At 34.9% G+C, this 21,777-nt stretch overlaps 1 protein-coding gene across 3 annotated transcripts in view; it reads right to left on the bottom strand.

Moving 5' to 3' along the window:
- RAP1GDS1 (Rap1 GTPase-GDP dissociation stimulator 1) overlaps positions 1–21,777 on the bottom strand; it is a 158,622-nt gene continuing 136,845 nt past the window's right edge. For 2 of the 3 annotated variants that reach the window (XM_032400873.1, XM_032400875.1), the window contains 8 exons: positions 19,525–19,668; positions 18,929–19,060; positions 17,521–17,655; positions 16,804–16,929; positions 15,628–15,767; positions 9,932–10,058; positions 6,148–6,276; positions 1–1,911 (listed from right to left, as the gene is read on the bottom strand). In XM_032400873.1, coding sequence (XP_032256764.1) covers positions 1,784–1,911; positions 6,148–6,276; positions 9,932–10,058; positions 15,628–15,767; positions 16,804–16,929; positions 17,521–17,655; positions 18,929–19,060; positions 19,525–19,668 — 1,061 coding nt within the window. In that variant the 3' untranslated portion in view covers positions 1–1,783. The remainder of the gene's footprint in view (positions 1,912–6,147; positions 6,277–9,931; positions 10,059–15,627; positions 15,768–16,803; positions 16,930–17,520; positions 17,656–18,928; positions 19,061–19,524; positions 19,669–21,777) is intronic. The other variant, XM_032400874.1, reaches the window with a different exon arrangement.

Raw genomic sequence — 21,777 nt, 5'->3', positions numbered from 1 at the left:
TTACAGTTTGATATACTATTTATTTAGTTATTAATATGGACAGCCTATCCAACATTACAGATGTTTTTCAAAACCTATAATAAAATATAGTCCACTGTCCAGCCCAGAAGAAGACAATAAACAAGATCATTCTTACAGTAAGTGTAGCATAAGCACTCACAATAATAGTCTCTTTCCTGGACATCAAAGGGAACAATCAAAGTTTTTTTTTTTTTTTTTTTTTTTTTTACCTCCACTGAGGTTTTAATTTTCTTGAATTATAGCTGTTTCAGAGTCAAAAGTCCAACTTCAATCACCCCACAGATATGTGCAGCATCTCCCATTGAAGAGGAAAGAGCTCCTGTCACCCCGGGCAGCCCATTCTACTGTCCTGCAGTCCTTCCATATTGGAGCCCATCATACCTTTCAGCCAGTATTTGTCAAACTTGTGCATGGGGACAAGATACGTAGGTTACAGGGATCTTTTGATTAATTTACAAAGATTGTGTTTCAAAGTTCTAAAAACCCATTTGGTGGTCGTAGTGGCAGTGAAGAGTACACTATATTTCGCCAACAGGGTCTTCTCATCTCTGGAGTCTTGGCATCATCACCTTTTTCTGGTAGCTTTAAGATCTATTGCAGTTCTCTGTGGCAAGTGGAGGTGGGAAACTCTAAACAAACAGCTACTGGTATGAGGCCATCTGCAGAATGAACTGGACTGGCTACTATGGCTTTTATAACCTGCTTCCTTTCTTTAGTATAGACAAACTTCTTTCTTAATCTTTTTTCTGTGTCCTGCTAGTTCTATTTTCTTAATCTTTTTTTCTATGTCCTGCTAGTTCTAAGATTTAAAAGGACTATGACAGAGGAAACTTCTTGCTTTCAAGCTGAATGATGAAAAATAGCCAAAAAACCCCAAAAAAACCCAAGAACCCCACCCTCCAATGAGCTATACTCAATTTCCTCAGTTGAAAACAAATGCCAGGTGAACTTTTAAAGACAAGTGTTGGACAATGCTGATGTCAAAATGTACATAGATTCTAAAATATAGGCCAAAAAAGATGTTACTTAGTGTAACACAGATTCTTCAACCCCTTAGTTTCATGCTGAAAAGTACAAATGATTTCAATGTTAGGTTTCAATGATGACAGCCAATTAAATATGAAATTAAAAAGCCTCAGGGAAGTCTTGCCAAGTTTCTGGCAGTTTCAGGAGTCTACATAGTTAGGAAGAAGGAGAAACCATAGGGTAAAGAGTGAGAGCACTGGATTTTATTTAACTCTAGGTACCACGGGTTTGACATTAGTAGGTAAGACTAATGAATGAGCAGCCATACAGTTTTTTGGTCACTGTGCTTCCCAAGCACCAAAAAATGGAGCTATTTTTACTATTCAGTTCCATCTTCAATAAGCTAGACAGATCCTGCTGCATTCTTGTTTCTAATTTACCAGTACATTATTAATTACGCAGTTTACCAAATGTGAGGAGCAAGTCATTATGTAGTACCAAGTTTACATCATCATAGGACTACAACATGCACATTCTACTTAATGTAGCTCAAGCAACAGGAATACAAGAGAACAGTTATGGGTGGAGACTTGTTTTTGACAAATTCATGTTCACACTAACTATGGGTTTAGAAATCTTATTGGGCAGGTACCTACAGCAGTTCTTCAATTGGTACTGGAACATTACACGCATGCACAAGTGATATGGAAGAAAATGAAGCAGAAGAGGCAGCTGGATGGAGGACAAAGGGGAAATCAGAGGTGGGATAATGCCATGTACCAGGGAGGGGCTGTTCTCAGCTGTCCACAGTAAGTCTCTGCTCTGTGAGAGAGGCCTGTTGGGCAACACTTTTGTTCTCATGACTGCGAAGTTTGGATACAACATCTAGAAAGGCCAAATCCTGTACTTCCTTGTGTAGAGATTCTGGAAGACAAAAAAAAAAAAAAACCAAGATAACAAATATGCTACTGTTCTGATTGTTCTAATCTTAATATACAATCTATCCAGTACATATACCTAAAATGTTTATCTGGATGATACCAAGTTATAAAACTAGGAACAATTCTGGAAAAACTGTAGCAGCCTAGAAATGCTAAGACACTCGTAAAGACAAGTGTTGGACACACAGCAGTAGCCTAGAAATGTCTTCGTTAGATGTGTTATATCCCTAATAAATCAGAGGAACTTTACTTGCCATATTTATATATAGATAAATGTCAAGTTCTACAGTCTGTTTGATTAATGAGTTATAATGAAACACAGCTCATTGTATGATCTCAAGTTTTAGTTATATACCCCTTGGCCCTATCTATCATCAGTTCAAATATGAAGTCCAATGACTTACAAAAAAAACTTAGCTCTGTTTCAAATTAATTTTGTGGCAAATGAAACAAACAGGTTATACTTCATATCCCTTCAACAAATTTCTGTGACAATAGGCTTCCCTTTTAGATATCTGATCTTCCTCTTTCTGGCTTTCTTGCTCTCTTTAACCTCAATTATAGGAAAATACCAGGCTCTTAAGTCTTGGAGACTGCTATATGAGAAGACTGACGTCTAATAAGTTTAATGCAATCAACATTCCTCAAACTGACAGATTTACTTTAATAAGACTGTGAGGTCTAAAACTAGAAATGTTTTTAGTAGAAACAGAAAACTGCATCCTAAAATTCAGATGGAATCTCAAGAGACTCTGAACAGTCGAAACAATCTCAAAAAAGAACAAAGTTGGAGGGCTCATACTTTCCAATTTCAAAAGCTACTCTAAAGCTATAATAATCAAAACAGTGTGGTGCTGAAATAAAGACAGATCTATAGATCAACAGACTAAAACAGAGAGCCCAGAAATAAACCCTCATATATACAGTCAAAACAGTTTTGACAAATATTTGACATTCAATAAGGAAAGGACAGTTTTTTCAACAAATGGTGCTGGTAAAACAGGAGAGCCATAAGCCCTTATGTACAAAAATTACATTTAAGAGCTAAAACTATAAGACTCTTAAAATATAAAGGAAAAACTCTGACATTGGATTTAGCAATTATATCTTGGATATGCATCAAAAACATAGGTAACACAAGGAAAAACAGATACATTGGACTTTATCAAAATTAGAAACTTTTGTGTACCAAAGATTACTATCAATAGATTGAAAAGGCAGCCCACAGAATGGGAGAAAATATATGTAAATCATATATCCAACAAGGGATTAATATCCCCAAAATATAAGGAACCCTTTCAACTCCACAAAATAACTCGATTAAAAAATGGGCAAAGGACTTTAGAATAGACATTCCCCAAAGAAGATATACAAGTGGGCAATGAACACATGAAAAGATCCCCTACATCACTAATCATTAGGGAAATGCAAATCAAAAGCATAGTAAGATACCACTTCATACCCATTAGGAAGGCTATTATAGAAAAAAAAAAAGGATGTAGAGAAATTGGAACCCATGTGCATTACTGGTAGGAATGTAATATGGTGTAGCTACTGTGGAAAATAGTATGGTGATTCCTCAAAAAATTAAACGTAGCCATTACTGTATGATCCAGCAATTCCACTTCTATGTATATTCCCAAAATGACTAAAAGCAGGAACTGAAAAAATACCTGTGCACCCATATTTTCATAGTAGCATTATTTACAATAGCCCAAAGGTGACAATAACCCAAATGTCCATTGATGGATGAATGGATAAACAAAATGTGATATATATACATACAATGGGGCATTATTCAGTCTTAAGAAGGAATGAAATTCTGACACCCGCTACTATTTGGATGAGCCCTGGAGACCTTATGGTAAGTGAAATAAGCCACACAAAAAAGAATATTGTATGTTCCACTTATATGAGGTACCTAAAGTAGTCAAATTCAGAGAGACAGAAGATAGAATGGTGGCTGCCAAAAGCTGGAGGGATGGGTGATTGGCATATTTTGGCATATATTCCATGGATATATACTCTTTTTAAAGAGTACTGAGTTTCAGTTTGGGGGAAAAAAAGGGTGGTGATGGTTGTACAGCAGTGTGAATGTACTACTCTGCCATTGAACTGTACATTTAAAAATGGTCATAATGGTAAATTTTATGTATATTTTACATTAAAAAATGCCTCAATAACAGTCTCAGCCAGGAAACAGAACACATAAAGAAGTAGCAAATGGGAATTTTAGAACTCAAAACTATAGTTAGTGGATAAGCTCAACAGCAGAATGGAGGGGACAGAAGAAATCAGTGAACTTTAAGACGGAACAATAGAAATTACCCAATTTGAACAAGAGAGGAGATAATCTGGAAAAAAATGAACAAAACCTCAGGAGCTTGTAGGATATAACTAAAGATCTCACATTCCTGCCATTAGCGACCTGAGAGGAGAAATAGGGTGGGGCTGAAAAAGTACCTAAAGAAATATGGTTACAAAAACTTTCCAAATTTAGCAGAAGACATAAGCCTACCTACTCAAGAAGGTGAGCAAACTTGAAACAGGATGAACCCAAAGAAATCCATGCCATGACACATCACAGTTAAGCTTGAAAATTAAAGACCAAAAAAAATCTTGAAGTGACACCTTACCAAGAGGGGAAAAAAAGAATTGGAAGACTGGATTTCTCTTAAGAAACCATGGAAGCCAGAAGAAAATGGCACATTTTTCAAATGTTGAAAGAAAAAGAACCGTCAACCCAAAATTCTATACCCAGAGAAAACATTTTTCACAAATGAAGGGGAAGTCGAGATATTCTAAATAACAGAAAACAATTTGTCACTAGCAGACCTAACCCAAGAGTGGCTAAAAGTAAGTTCTCTAAACAGAAAGGGAATGTTTAAAAAAAGGAATCTTGGAACATCAGGAAAGAAGAACAACCCATATAGCAAAGGTGTAGATAGATGGTTGAAAACAAAAATTGTAACAATGTCTAATGTGGTTCTAAATGTATATAGAGGAAATATCTGAGAATTATAAATGAGGGAGGGTAATGGGAATAACTGCTCAAGCAATCAATAACAAGTCAGGAACGAGAAACAAAATAAAAAAATGAAACTGCAGACTTAAGCCATAACATCAGTCCTTACATTAAATGTAAATGCTCTAAATATACCAATTAAAAGAGACTGACAGAGTGGATTAAAGCACATGACCTAACAAGGTGCTCTTTACACTCCAAGTATAATGATAAAGCAGATTGAGATTAAAAGGGTGGGAAAAGATCCCATGAATGTTATTCAAAAGAAAGTAGAAGCAGCTAATATCAGATAAAGTAGACTTCAGAGGAAAAAAAGTTACCAGACCAGAGAGGAACGTAATGATAGAAAAGTCAATCCACCAGGAAGACAATAGCAATCCAAAAGGTGTATATATCTACCAAAAGAGCTGCAAAATATGTGAAGCAAAAACTTACAGAACTAAAAGGAGAAACAGACAAATCCACCATTATTACTGGAGACTTCAATATCCCTGTCTCAACAACTAACAAAACAATTAGACTATCAATATATTCTATTGGCTAAGAATATAGCAAACTCAATTCCATTACCAACAACCAAAAGGATCTAAGTGACATTTCAAGAACACTTCACTCAGTAACAGTAGAATACACATTCTTTTCAGTATCCATGGAATATATGCCAAAATATGCCAATGATTTCTTGAACAAATTCCTTAGCTAATATCATGATACACAAAATCAACTTGTTCTTTATATAAAATATTTTAGAGCTGATGAAACTTAGTTATTAGTTTTTTAACTTTTTTTTTTTTTTTTTGCCTATTTTCTATATGATATTATTTCTAAGATTTTTTAGTTTTATTTCAGAGAGAGCGAGAGTATGTGAGCAGGGGGGAAGGAAAGAGAGACTCTCAAGCAGGCTGTGCTGAGCGCGGAGCCCAACGCAGGGCTCGATCTTATGACTTGAAGATCATGATCCGAGCTGAAATCAAGAGTTGGACGCTCAACTGACTGAGCCCTCCCAGGTGCCCCATGATACTTACATTATTATTGTGAGAATCTTTTGTGAATATTTTCAAGTAAAAGTAATCCTATATCCTCCAGGAAACTAATTTCTAATGCTTTTAAAACCCAAAGCCACCATTTACTACTATTCTATATTTAATGTCAACCATATGTTGATAGACCTCAAATTTTAGAAGAAATGCTTACCAGATCCCATGAGAGCACAAATCAGGACCATGGAATTATATTTGATTTCAGGAGCACTTCTTTCATCTGCTAGCAGTCTGTGTAAAATCTGTACTAGTTTAGCACTTTCTAGATCTTTCTCGGCAGTGCCTAAAATATGAAACAAAGTATCAGTTTTGTCCACTGTTTATGAACCTGGTGCAATGTGGCTAAACACTGATTCCTTTTCTAAAAACTGATCATATAAAACCCTCAAAAAGGGACTGATAAATAACGATGACCTACAAATAGAATATTAAATTCAGACCTTGTTAAAGAAGAGTTAAATTTCAGCAGATATTGTAGTTTAAGCTTAAAATTTAGTATTAAAATATTCCTTTTGATATGAGTCAATTCAAAAATCCTTATTATGGAAAAGGTTAAACATATACAAAAGCAGAAAAGATTATATAATGATACACTATTTACTATTATCTTAAAAAATTATGGCCAATCTTGTTTCATCTATCTCTAGTTTCATTCACCTATTCATCCCAAATTATTTTGGAGCAAATCCTAAAAATGACATAGTTTCTTCCATATGTATTTCAGTATGTATCTTTTTTTTTTTTTTTAAGATTTTATTTATTTATTCAACAGAGAGAGACACAGTGAGAGAGGGGACACAAGCAGGGGCAGAGGGAGAGGGAGAACTGGACTCCCCGCCGAGCAAGGAGTCCGATGCGGAACTCGATCTCAGGACCCTGGGATCATGACCTGAGCTGAAGGCAGATGCTTAACAACTGAGCCACCCACGCACCCCTCAGTACATATCTCTAAGAGATGAAAACTCTTAAGGCAATTCCTATCAAAATCCCAGAGGACTTTCTGTAGAAAATCTGTAAGTTTATACTAAAATTTATATGGAAAGCACAGGCCCTAGAACAGGTAAATAATCTTGATAAAAAAGAAATAAAGTGGGAAGAATTCTTCTACCCGATGTTAAGGTTCACTGTATAGCACAGTTATCAAGAGTGTGGTACTGGTAGAGAGAGAATTGAATAGAGAACCCCAGAAATAGACCCACACATATATGTTCAAATGATTTTTGACAAAGGTACAAAATCAATTCAGTGGAGGAAAAGATAGCCTCTTCAACAAACAGTACTGGCAATTAGACCTCCACAGGCAAAAAAAAAAAAAAAAAAAAAAAGAAAGTTGACCTAAACCACACACTTTATACAGATCTTAAAGTGGATTACAGACTTAAGTGTAAAATGTAAAACTATAAAACTTCTAGAATAAAGAATTTCCAACTCAATAGTTAAAAGATTAGAAAATGAGCAAAAATTATCCGTAGGTATTTCACCAAAGAATATATACAGATGGCAAATAATGATGAACATCTTTTCATATGCTTACCATTAGAAAAATGGAAAAAAAAACATAATGAGATATCCCTATACAGCTATCAGGGTGGCTAAAATAAAAAATAGTGACAATATCAAATATTTGGTGAAAATGTGGAGAAAACTAGATCACTCATACAGTGCTGGTGGGAATGTAAAATGGTATAGCCATTCTGGAAAACAGTTTGACAGTTCCTTTAAAAATTAAACGTATAGTTACCATACAACCTAGCAACTGCACTCCTAGGCATTTATCCAAAGAAATGAAAATTTATGCTCACATAAAAACCTACGCATGAATATTTATAGCATTTATTTATTTTTAAAAGCCCCAAAGTGGAATAAGCCCAGATGTTTTTTGACAGGAATGGTCAAACAAACTGTGGTATGTACAAACCATGGAACACTATTCAGCAATAAAAAAACAATTGACACGCAAAACAAATCAGATCTCTTTAGGAAATTATGCTGAATTAAGGAAGCCAATCCCAAAAGGTCACATACTATATGATTCCATATATATAACATTTTAGAAATGAAGGGCAGATTAGTGGTTTCCAGGGAAGAGAAACAAGGTAAGGGGTAGGAGAAGGAGATAGGTGACTAGTGTGGTGATAAATGGAGGGATCCCTGTGGTGTTAAACTATTTAGTATCTTGACTGTGGTGGTCGATATACAAACCTACACGTCCTAAAACTATATAGAACTTAACATACACACAAATGAAAACAAGTAAAACTAGGGAAATCTGAATAAGACTGGTAAGTTGTATCAATAGCTGAAATATTTATAGTTTTGAAAAATGTTACCACTGGGAGAAACTGGGTAATATATACAAGGGATCTCTATATTATTTTTTACAATGGCATGTAAATATACAATTATCTAAAAAAAAAAGACTTAAAAATGTTGCTTTAATATTATCATACAAAAAATTTGTAATTCCTTAATATCAAACAGTGTATAAGAAAACAAGACTGGAAAAATATGGTTTTCAAAGTGTGTTATGTATTAAAAAGATAGTATGGGCTTATTTTTATATCTTAAGCCCGAGGAGCCTAGGAAACACTAGGAAACAATAAAAAAAAAATGTAGGTATCGCATTTTATATAGTTGTATGGTGAGGTGACCAGATTGAGGCAAATGTTTAGCTATCAGGAAGCTGAGAAATTACAGCTTGTTTGGAAGATACTGGCACAAAACCAGATTCATCCCAGGCTGGGTCATCAAGCATATTCTGAAACTGCCCCATCACTTTAAGCCACTTAAAATCAGGCCATGAACCCAGTTTGGTATTCAGTGTCCTCACTGACTCCCACCCCTTTATCATAACTCCCCCTATCTGACCCCCCATGATGGCTGGACTTCTAGGCTGACTCTACTCAAACCATGTGTGAAGTCATGGCTAATCTGGGACCTGAACTGACTTCCAAAGCATTTCTAACCATAGGCCAAAGTCGCTGAGAATAAGCATACATTTTCTTGGAGTCTTTTCTCTTTAAAATTCAAAACCCTGTAAGACAATAATTCAAATCTTTCATACCTAAAATCTGAGTAAATGTGACACTAGAGAAAGATATACCATGTTTATATGTTTATCTTTTGGCTTCCTGGTATAGGGGTTGTGGGTCCACTTGCCGCTGTGTGAGAATTACGGACCTAAATCATCAGTGGGAATTAAGAAGTCATCAGTTAACAGTGTTTACCTAAATGGCTTTGAACTGGACAGGACAGACCTACTAAGTCTATAGTCCTCCTCTGTGTAAGGCAGTCTCAGGCCTTAACCACAGGCTGTGTGACTGATTGGTTCCTGGGACAAAGGTTACTTTCCATAAGCTAGATGACTATGAACTAGCTTCTCAAGAAGAATTCTGACCAACAGGGATACTATATGCTAGAAAGACACCAACTGAATTACTGAACTCTGCTTTTGGGGAATTTTGAATGTAAAACACACAGAAGGTGAGAATTTAGAATGAAGGCAATACTAGAGGGCACTAGAAGCCATGGTGATAGGAGATAAGCAAGAGAGAGAGTCAGTAATAGAGATAGAAGACAAGGTCTGGGTCACTGGAAGGGCAGCAGACTAAACTTGCTGCTGTATTCTAAATATAGTTTCATTTCTCTGTGAGGCCTGCTGAAATTATTTTCTGTGTTTACTAAGTGCCTATAACTTGAAATAACATTTAAGACTCAAACTCTAAAAAGAGTTAAGCATTGACCTAAAAATGTTACCAAAAGCAAAAGCTGAGGTGGCAATCCATAGAATGTGATTTCTTATATACTTAGCTATAGGTGCAGACACATGCTGGCAAAATGCTTCTAGTCAAGGTTTTGTTGATTTCTATTCCACTCCTGTGCTTCATTTCATCCAAGATAAAAATAGGAGAAAATAAGTTTGACACTGGGGTACTTACCCAACTCTAAAGCTGCTATTAGTGCCAAAGCAACAAGGGCTTCATTCTGCATTATTACATGTTCACTAGTTGCCATGGTAACTAGATGCTTGATGCCACCACTCTGTACAATGGTTTTAATTACATCCTGCAATAAATATCACAGAGTTATAAACTTTAATTTTAAACATAAAGAGACTGCATTATAGTCAGTCAATTCATTGTTAAATTGACTGGTTTTCTGAGTGTCCTGTATGAATCATTACATTTAACCATAATTTTTTTATTCACAGAAGGAAAAAGCTTTTAGCTTTAAATAAATTCATCAAAAGATGACAACTTAAATTACCTAAGTGAAAAAGACCACTGCAGTTCATAGCAAGGAATAGAGAGTCCCAGAAGCAACCAGTCAAAAAAATAAGTGTGATTGCCCCAAATGTTGACTTACCACAGGATCAAAAAAAGAGATTAAGATTTGTAATAACAACAACAAAAAAAGTTGTTCTTTTCAAATTATTATTACAGCACCAGGTAGTTGTTTTCCAGATGACCAGGTAAAGTTTTTTTTTTTTTAAGCTTTTACCCCTTTGTTGGATCTGACAAAACTGGATTACATGTCAAGGGACTTGAGAGGAACTTAAAATTGTCTCCCTCATTTCTCATGGGACCTGCAGCTCTGTCCTCTTCAATGGCAGACGAGACAGTGGGTTCCAGATTGAATAAAACCCAGTGCCAACATTGACTAAGCAAACTATTGAACCTCTCTGCATCTCAGTGACCTTATCTTTAATGCTGGGATAATGTGTTATCATAGGTTTTTGTGATGATTACAAAGTTATTACATGAAAAGCACATATAAGAATATATGGCAAAAGTTAGATTTTTTAAAATGCCACATTTATTTCTAGTATTCATTTTTTTTTTTTTAAAGATTTTATTTGACAGAGAGAGACACAGCAAGAGAAGGAACACAAGCAAGGTGAGTGAGAGAGGGAGAAGCAGGCTCCCTGCCAAGCAGGGAGACTGATGTGGGGCTCGATCCCGGGACCTGAGATCATGACCTGAGCCAAAGGCAGATGCTTAACAACTGAGCCACCCAGGTGCCCCTTCATTTTTGTTTTTATCTCAGTTTTGTTTCCTAAAAACTCTTGGATTAAATGTGATTTAGTAGAAAGTCTCAATTATAGAATTTTTTAAAGTAATTTTCTTTGTTCTCACTACCTTTAGTAATTTAAGTGCTGGATATTAAGTAGCCTGTCTGCTTTAGCTTTGACAGTATAAAACTAACTGTAATTATAAATATTTTTCAAATTAATTTGCTAAAATATTTGAAAAGGGGTTTCCTTTATGCTTTTACCTTATATAAATTCTTAAGAAAACTATTTATAGATAGTATCTTTGCTTTGAGCCCAAATGCATTTAAAGATCAAACATTCTAAATTCTGGAGTCCTAGTACTGAGTTTTTATGGTGGTTGTATTCTAACTAGCCTTTTACCATTACCCTCTTTTAGTAAGTGAGAAACCGTCTTTTAAAAGGCTTTTCTAACAAAAAGAAAGCCTCCCAATTTACTTGGTGGGCACTTTATTTGAAACTTAAAATTAGTAAAGAATTTTATAAAAATCACAAAGGAGCTCATTGAGTAAAGAAGACCACAAGAGGTTCATAGATACATATGCAGTCACCTAATGAAGGTTCTTGGACGAGCATTTCATCCTTTATTTTGTGATTCACCCTGGAGAGTCCACTGTAGTAGGAGGAGGGGCAGGTAATGAATGAAGAAGGAAACTGCCTATCAGAGGTGAGCAGCTCCCTGTAAGTTCAAGCATAGCTCCTTTACCATCTCTTTTTTATTATTTTATTCCATTCATTTTATTTATTTATTTATTTAATTTTTATTTTTTATTTTAGAGAGTGCACAAGCAGTGGGTAAGGGAGAGAAAGAATCTCAAGCAGACTCCATGCAGATTGCAGAGTCCGACACGGGGCTTGATCTCACAACCCTGAGATCATGGCCTGTGCCAAAATCAAGAGTCAGATGCTTAACTGACTGAGCCACCCAGGAGCCCCTCCATCTCACTTTTTTGAACAGATATTGTAGTGGTGCTTTTTAAAATGCCTGCCCTTTCTCCTCCTACCTCAATAAATGTTTATTGAATAGCTCCTCTATGAAGTTGCTTTGCCTGACAGAATGGAAGACAAAAGACAAATGAAGCATTGCTCTTGTGTTATATTGACAAAAGAGAATAATATTGATAGTTACCCTCTATGGAGCAACAGCTACACACTGGACATTATACTGGGTAGCTTACAGATATTAGCATATTCTTATCCTCACAGAAAATTCCATCAGCTAGGTATTATCTCTAGTTAACAGATGAAGAAACTGAAGCTCAGATTAAGTTACGAAATCTGTCCAAAGTCAGTGATTAAGTGGTAAAAAAAAGTCAAGATTCAAATCCAGGCAGTTTGACTATCAGTTCCTTGTTTCTAACCATTTGTGCTCTATACAAAAGTATATGTACTAAATTCATCATAGTGCCATACACAGCTAGGCACAATGTGCTCTACAGAGGCTCTATGAATGTATTTTAAAGTTATATTTTAAATTTCAAGATATTTAACAAAAAAGGTTATTAGCACCACTCCACAGAACAAGGTTCATCTGGAGAATTACAAATAATTTTAACCAATACACATCTAAAATTAATCCAGAGAGTTTAACTTTTCTGAAACCATTTCATTTATTAAACTGTAGAAATACACAGGAAGACATTTTTCTGGGTCATCCTTCTAAACCTTAGGTGTATCTGCAAAATCTCCAAAAATTTTGGACATACTTCATAATGTTTTACAAAGTTTTAAATGATGTATTATTTTGCAATCCTATAAGGAGTTTTCTTATGGAAAGCTAAATTTTGGTACATACACAACCAAGGCAAATTATCTATGTAATGGTCTCATATATTTAGCTTTTATGGTCCATTTGCCCTTAATAACTGAGATAATCCAGCTACAAACTTTGTTGAAAACTGTATAATATTGATTACAATATAATACTCTGAAATAGGCTTAAATTCAAGACAATCAATTTATAACACAGCCACTGAATCACCTAATAAAAATTTTCTTTCCCAACTTTGTATCATCAAAGACTACTTCTCAGTATAGGAATTAAACGTTAGATGTATGAGCGAATGACTAAATAAATTTTGTTTGATCAAGTTTTTAGATTGATAATTGAAGAATGTTTTATTCTTAAAGGATAAAGAAGAGTGCCTATGACAGGAGGGAAGTTTTATATTCCTAGTGTAGAAGCAAACCATATTTTTCTGTTTCTGATATCTACAATCAGAAGGTCCAGCTAGTTGCTCAAGAGTCCTAGCCTAGGGCACTCTTTCGAGGGAAGATGTGAATCTACTCTTGGCTCAAGTGCAGGAACACACTGTATATGGCTGAGATGACTAAGCTAGTGTGAAACCCCATGAGTCAGTGCAAACTTTCAGAGGGTTGGACTCTAAGAACTCAGGGTGACTTTAAAAGGAATACGATCTTCAAAGTTTAAAAATAACACAAGGAGAGAACTGTAATTCACAATAGTTGGTTAAGGATCTACAGGAAGGTGACTAACTTGTACCTAGTGTTTAAAAGCTTATTCTAGAGCAGCATTTTCTGAAGTATGTCCAGTGGAATGTATTTAATAGATGCAACTTGCAAAACCCATTGTCCGATAGCTTGGGAATCAGTGGTTATTAAACAGAGTTAAGGACATTTTTTTAGAGTAGTACTAATATGTGCTGTGAATTCCAAAGGCAAAGAAAGGGAATGAACTACTTCCTTAACTAATCTGATCATACAACCTTTTCTCTTTGTGGAATATTTCTTAGGGTTATTATTCAATGGAACATATTCTGAGGACTGCTTTGATTCTCAAAATGAAACCACTGATTCCACTTTAATGTTTGTGAAATTTAAAAATAATTTAAGAGTTCTAATCTGGAGCTCACACAAGGAACACACCTTATGCTCTGATCATTAAAGTATACAAATTAAGGTTCCTATTGCTGCCTAGCAGCAGTATACACTTAATTGTAGGGAAGATATGCAGCAAAACTACAACAACAAGAAAAACCAAAACAAAACAAAAACCAAAACCCCAGCCTACAGTACTGAACTGTAAACATACAGTTATAATATGACCATGAAGTTACAATTATCATTCATTGTATCATTTCAAATTGCTTTTTGTTACACACATACCCCTAGAAAGGTGCAATGTCCTGTTTCCCTTGTCTTTTCAAAACACCTACATGATGATGATGGATGCTTAATGGGTTCTTGAAAGCTGGGTTTTTTTTGGTGGAGAGAGTAGGGGTTTGGATGAGGGACAGGGAAATCTTGTGATAATTATTAACAGAAAAGCCTCAAAACCCTCAAATCTGAATCTAATATAGCAATTGAACAGCTCCGGCTCCAAGATTTGGTTAAGAAGTTGTGATGCATTTTCCCGTGGACATAAGTGAAATGACCAAAAGGCTCACTTTAGAAAACAGGTTATAGAAAAATAAAAGGTATATATTATATAGATACTAAATCAGCTGCTAACTTGCTGGCCTGGGTTCCCACCATTGTGATCTTTAAAATAGTTCATTTGCTCATTCATGTGTTCATTCACTCAACAAACAGAGGCTTGCAACCACAAGTCAGACACATACTAGGCTGGACACTGCCCTGAGAATGGATTTCACCCAACTTCGTGAATTCAGAGCATCACATACTACCTAGATATCATTTAATTTCTTAATATCATTAGCTAGCTTGGTCAGTGCCTGGCCCACAGAAGATGTTTGACACTGAGGGTAGTGGTAAAAATAACACCACCAGCAACATTTACAACGACTCCACTTACTGAGTGCTTACTATGTCCCAGGTACCAGTTGAGCACTTTGTGTATGTGATCTCATTGAATCATTCTCACAACACTTTCAGTAGGTAGGTATTATACTGAGATACTGAGATGTGAAAGACTTGACCAAGTAAATAGTGGAGATAAAATCTGAACTCATCTCTGATTCCAAAGCCTTACTCTTAACTACTATGGAATAGAACTAAATACAAAAGCTCAGTCTTCAATGACTTTTTCAGGATTGTGGATCACAGGCATCCCTCATTTTACTGTGCTTCAAAGATACTGCATTTTTTACAAATTGAAGGTTTGTGCAACCCTGTGTCAAGTAAGTCTATCAGCACCATTTTCCCAACAGCAATTGCTCACTTCAGGTCTGCATCACATTTTGGTAATTCTCACAAAATTTCAAACTTTTCCATTACTATATTTGTTATGGTGATCTGTGACCAGTGATGACGACTCACTGAAAATGGTTAGCATTTTTTAGCAATAAAGTATATTTTAATTGAGGTATACAAATTATTTTATTAAACATAATGCTATTATTGCACACTTAACAGACTACAGTATAGGGTAAACACAACTTTTATATGCATTAGGAAACTAAAAAATTGATTTGACTCACTTTTTTGCAATTTTCGCTTAATCACAGTGGTTTGGAACAGAAACTATGAATCTCGGAGGTCTATCTGTAATGTATTTATACATAAATGTGTAAAATGCAAGCTTATGATATAGGATCTATGATACGGAGTTTCCAAAAAGGCCATTTGTATGTTTTTTAGTGAATGGTTTTCTCTGGAACTTACTTTTGATTTACTGTGTCGTATGAGGGCAGACAGCAGTCTGTTGGACTCCCCCATCACACCAGCGTGATCTTTGGCTTCACACCATTCTACCAAACGCTCCACTAATTTAACATTCTTTCCCAGTTGTTCAGCAGCTTCTGCTATAGGAAAGAAGTCAAACCACAAAGGAAACAATCACTGATAGGCAACCAAGTGAAATAACTGGTAAAGATCTAAGAGTGTGAAAGAAAATTATACATATATATATATATATATATATATATATATATATACACACACACACATATATATATATATACACACACACACATATATATGGCACAACACAATGATTTTATTAAGAACTGCAAATACTCCATTTCTAATGGACTATTTAGCTTTTTCTACAAAGTTGTGGACTTTCATACAAAACACAAAATACAAAACAATGTTATACTCTTATGGTTCAGCCTGGTAGTCTGTCAGTACTCTGGCAAACTGTAACAAAGGGTATGAGAAGGACTCTGAGAAATCAATATAGAGAAAGGTTTAGAATTTAGAAATAAGTAAATGAACACAATTCATTCCAAGGAGTAGTTTCCATCATTGTTTCTGTAAACAGAAAAATGATCTCCCTGTTTGCAAAATAAATTTTTAAAAATTTTGACTGTCCGTGTACCGCAACACGATTTTCAAGACAAGGTAAAAACGGGTATGAAACGGGGCGCCTGGGTGGCTCAGTTGGTTAAGTGTCTGCCCTCGGCTCAGGTCATGATCCTGGGGTCCTGGGATTGAGCCCCGCATCAGGCTCCCTGCTCAGCGGGGAGCCTCCTTCTCCCTCTCCCTCTGTTGCTCCCCCTGCTTGTGCTCTCTCACTCTCTCTGTCAAATAAATAAAACCTTAAAAAAAAAAATGGGTATGAAACGCTAAAACATAAAAACCCTTCAGAACTGCTAATAAATCAACATAAAACCAGGATTATATGTACAGTAGAGATGCAATATAATTTCCATTTAAACTCGATTATAACAAGCATGGAAATTAATGAATGAAACTCTAAAACCAATCTCTCTTTGCCTTTTATTTGCCATTTATCTTTATGATTACATAATTCTGAAAGCTAAAAACAAGTCCTTTTCAACTAAGGCAAATTGACTATCATACCAAAAATGTACCTTGTGAAAACATTTCTTTTACCTTGTGCATCTATTAACATTCTTAATGTTCCCAGAAGTTTGAACTGAACCGGAGGCATTTCAGACTTAAGGAATTTCAAAACTGCCTCTGTGACTCCAGCTGATAACATCTTTGCTTTATTTACAACTAGAGAGAAGGAGAGACTATGGTTAAAATGGTGCTAGCATTCTTGATGATAGTCATTCAATTCAATATGTATTTATTGTCTTAGTATTTTTAAGGCCCCATGTTACATTTTTCTATTTAAAAACAGTCTTGTTACTTTATTTTAAGAATAGGACTGGGGGTGGGGCATAATTATCCTGTTTGTCTATAGGAGCATAACATACAAAATCATATGTACTGGCTTTTTAAACCTACCCTCAAAACACTTAAACAATTTGTAAAGGAAATCTGACAGTTGTCTTCTTACTTACAAAGCAGCATAATTCTTCAGCTTTAGTAAATGTTTCTTTTTACCTCTGTCCTTGACCCAACTGTGTTAATCTAGGGGTTCACAAAAGGTAATAGAATATTTCATCTGAACAAACACAAAGATTATGTTTGGTGAAAACTATTTAACATATGATCTCCATTTATTAGTAAGAAAAATGTAAACAATTTGAAGACTTTTTTTTTTTCTTGGTCAGGATAGGTCCACAAATCACATAAAATAAATACCTCCCTAAACAATAGATCTTATTTCTTACATAGCTGCCTACCGTTCTTAAGTCCTACCTGGAATGGCCAGATTTCTGAGGGCACTTAATGCTGCATGCTGTACAGTTACATTTCCATCTTCAACATGTCTGTCCAGTAAATCCATAAGTTTTTCTACAATTCCATTGTCTACCATGTGAATACAGTTTCCATCTGAATGAAACAAAAGCATTTTTTTTTCCTTTCCTCTTTACAAATATCTATAAATATTTTATAATAGTGATGCCTATCCATTATCTATCTACATTCGGGAAAAATGGAGCTACAAGAAAATAAAATGAATTCCAACTCTTTCTCCCATCAGATTTATAGATTTTTTTTCCTTTACTGAGTAAGAAGTCATGACAAGAAAAATCTCTAGCATACAGCCTGATAATATATTAGAAGATGAGTAAGTAGAAACCATAGCTTAAAATGTTTACCAATAGTTTTCACTTAAAGTGAACTATGCCCGAGTTCTGCCAATGTTACAGTGACAACAAAACATAGAGTGCTGTCATGGCTGATGTTTAAATTATTTTTCAATGTCAGAATTTTTGAAACATTTGTAAAGCAGAGAGAATATTATAATGAACCACTCACTATTTATTCCACATTTAGCTTCAATAGTTACCAATATTTTACTATTCTTAATTACATCATTGAGGAGTGAATGATCATCCTCAAAAATAAGGGAGTAAAAATGGAATAAGACATCCATTATAGAGTTACAAAGCTCATAATGGAATAAAATCAAACTAAAAACAAAAAATAACCCATATTTCCTAGTCACAGTCTAAGAATGAGTTTCTAGACTGAACAGCAGGAGTTCCAGACTTCAGAAATGAACATGAAGGTCTGGTGCCTTGGAAATGTTATTAAACCAAATTAAATATTCTACCCTAAACCAGAGGATTACCCACACTTGAGTTTTAGAGGCATAAAAGTATAAATTAAGGTGCAATAACCCTACAAAGAATACTAAGATTATTAAATCAAAAAATCACCAGGCAAGAGAGCATATCCTCCCAGATACAATGCATATTAGAATGGGACTCAAATTTAATGATCTATAAAGTGCAGAGTACTCAAAGAAGGACTTCATGATCACTGTTCATGATCTTTAAACTATCAGAACTTAGTTAAATTGCACAAAATATGTAATCTGTTAGAAAAATCACTAAGTAGGGGTGCCTGGCTGGTTCAGTCAGTAGAGCATGAGAATCTTGATCTCAGGGTAGGGAGTTCAAGCCCCATGCTGGGAAGTAGAGCTTACTTAAAAAAAAGGGGGGGGGGATCACTAAGTATTTCATCTCTAAAAAATTAAGGTAGTGGTACACTACATATACTTCTGAATTGTTCCAGTTTTACTACATGTAATGGCAAAGCAAAAATAAAAAAAATATATAGAACATCCAATTTAAAAAGGATGAAATAACATGCTTACCGTTTCTGGCAAAATTTGCAATTGCCAATGCTCCAGCAAGCTGTAGCTGGTGGTTATTTGATGGAATCCAGGACAGTACCCTTTGAAACACATTACCTTTTCCTCCTTCAAATAATTTCTGCATGGATTCATCTGGAAGTAAATGAAACAAATAGGTAAGAGGAAAAGAATTAAGAGTAACAAATCCATATTCCTATGTGACTATTCAACTGGATACATACTTCACAAACGATAATTCATAGAACGAAAAGTAATGACTCCTTTTATAATAAGCTTTTACTAGAGACTGGAAAAAGAGTTTAGGATTTTTCTAGTCTAAGTCCCAAATAACCCGCTAGCTTTCAGTCTTTTGGTGCCACAGCTAACCTACAACAGCTCTTTAAATATTGGAAGATAACGAAGACTCCTCTTTTCCAGGTTCATTATCTCTAGTTCTCTCCATGATGCATTTAAGGTTTCAAAATCATCACATCAACAGGATTAAATGAGGCAGGAAAATGAGAAAATGCCTAATATATATAGTGTTCACAAAAGAGACAATACATTTTTAAAAATCTGACAATCATGTTCTTCGATTGACTTAAATTATAACTCACCTCCAAGAAGTAGTAAAACCATTAGATCTGAAGCAGTTTTGAGCTCAGCAATATCATCCTCTTTGTCACTATCCACTTTCTGCTGAACAATCTCTAGTAGACATTCTACCAGGCCTGCTTCAACCAGCTGTAACTTAATAGCATCTAAAGAATATGTGAACAAAATAACCAAAACTTGAGATGAAATAAAAGTTGTTAGAAGCAATCCATTATGAAGAATTATAAGAAATAAAGAAAATGCATGATTTAGATAATACACCTTCAAAGATTTGAGTTTCAAAATGAACTGTCTGACAGTGTAGCTTATATACTTTTATTTCATTTTTTTACTTGAAATTAGGTCACTTTTTACAATATCTGGCAGCACCTAAACAAACTGATTCTCAGCTTTGAAGGGAAGTAATAGCACTCCACTGTTATTCTAGATATCATGCTCATGTTTAAAATACTTACTATAAAACACCCACACCATTTAAAATAAAACACATATGCCTGTAATATAGAGTTAAAATATATCCACTAATGGTGCTTGAATAGAAAGATACTGAAAAGTAGAGCTATTAGTAAATTTCAAACTATACGTTAAGTATATTTGGAATCATATTTGTATAGACGTGATTTTTCTAAGGCAGTTAATAAATCTACAACTTTCTGAACTTTAAAACTCATGTTTTTTTTTGTTTTTTTTTTTTTTTAAAGATTTTATTTATTTATTTGAGACAGAGAGAATGAGAGAGAGCGAGTACATGAGAGGGGGGAGGGTCAGAGGGAGAAGCAGACTCCCTGCTGAGCAGGGAGCCCGATGCGGGACTCGATCCAGGGACTCCAGGATCATGACCTGAGCCGAAGGCAGTCGCTTAACCAACTGAGCCACCCAGGCGCCCCAAAAACTCATGTTTTTTAAAAGGGCTTCAGGTTTTCATTAATTTGAAGTTTTCCTGGGTGATGGTTACATGGTAGTTCATTATACTATATTCTCTCTACATCTGCATAGGTTTTAAATTTTCCATACTAAAAGTTGAAAGAAAAAAATAACTTTGAGCTTTCTGATGGATAACCAGCAACATGAAGGTATTTTAACAGCAAAATTTACATCCCAATTATACTGTTAAAAATTCTCTTCAGAGCAAGCTCTACTCTTATCAAATCGTTTGTTTGCACCCCTAATAACTTAGTATTTTTTTTATTATAGAACTTATTTCATTGCAGACTTTATATTCATATCCGTATCTGTCTTCCCCATTAGAGTAGGTATTATACCTCTTTCATCTTTGTATTTTAACCTAAACTGGTCTGCCTAAATGCTTTGGGTCTATTTTATAGCATTTAAGATAAATGCAGATCAACTGACCTTAGAAACATTTGCTATACAGAAATTATTAAATTTAAATCTTATTTTTTAGTTGGATTTTATTTTAGTCATTGGTTTCCCTATGCTGTATATGTACACATCTACAGCAATGGCAGCTTTAGGTTGTGATTTGGGAGAAACAAAGACCTTTTTATAATTGACATTTTCTTTTAGGCAATTTTAAGATATAAAAATTTAGCCTACCCCCAACACCAGGATCACTGGTATTCTTTAGAATATTATATCAGAACACACAGAATATTCAACCTGGAATATTTTTTTAAAAGGTACACTTGCACTGTGCCATGCTGAAAGTAGGGCGTTTCCTTGGTTACAGAATGCTAGGGCTAGAATTGTGTGACTAGAATTGAAGCCATGAGAAAAAGCCTTAAAATTCCTAAAAACTTGAATTATACAAATCCCAATTTTAATGTCTCCTTTGCATACAAGGAGAACCAAGGATGAACACTAAGGATATTCCAGAAATAACTTTTCAAAAGTATCATTCAATTCATTGCACAATTATAAAACAGAAGTGAAGGTGGTAAAGGAGAAAGCAGATATAAGAAAAACGTTGTTATTTTGATATATTGCAAGAAAGGTTACAGGTAATTCTCTGGTATAAAATTGACTGACATAATAAAAATTTCATTTGGCCAAACCACCAAATGAGATGAGAAACAAATTTCTGCCTAAAGAATAAGATCTAATGCATTTAGAAAATTTTAAATGTGTCAAGATTAAAGTTTACAGATCTCTCCTCTCCCAGTTTGACTGTAATCACATATATATGTGGGAGGCTTTAAGTAGCCTTATTAAGGAGGATAAGCAAGGCAGTCTGCCAAAGCAGATAGCCCAGCACACATTTATCAACTCAATTCTGCCCAAGGACATCTATTTGT

Source organism: Phoca vitulina, unplaced genomic scaffold (genome assembly GCF_004348235.1).
Source record: "Phoca vitulina isolate PV1807 unplaced genomic scaffold, GSC_HSeal_1.0 scaffold3, whole genome shotgun sequence".
Classification (NCBI taxonomy): Eukaryota; Metazoa; Chordata; class Mammalia; order Carnivora; family Phocidae; genus Phoca; species Phoca vitulina.
The sequence above is the reverse complement of the archived record's forward strand: the minus strand, read 5'-3'. Positions and strand labels throughout refer to the sequence as shown.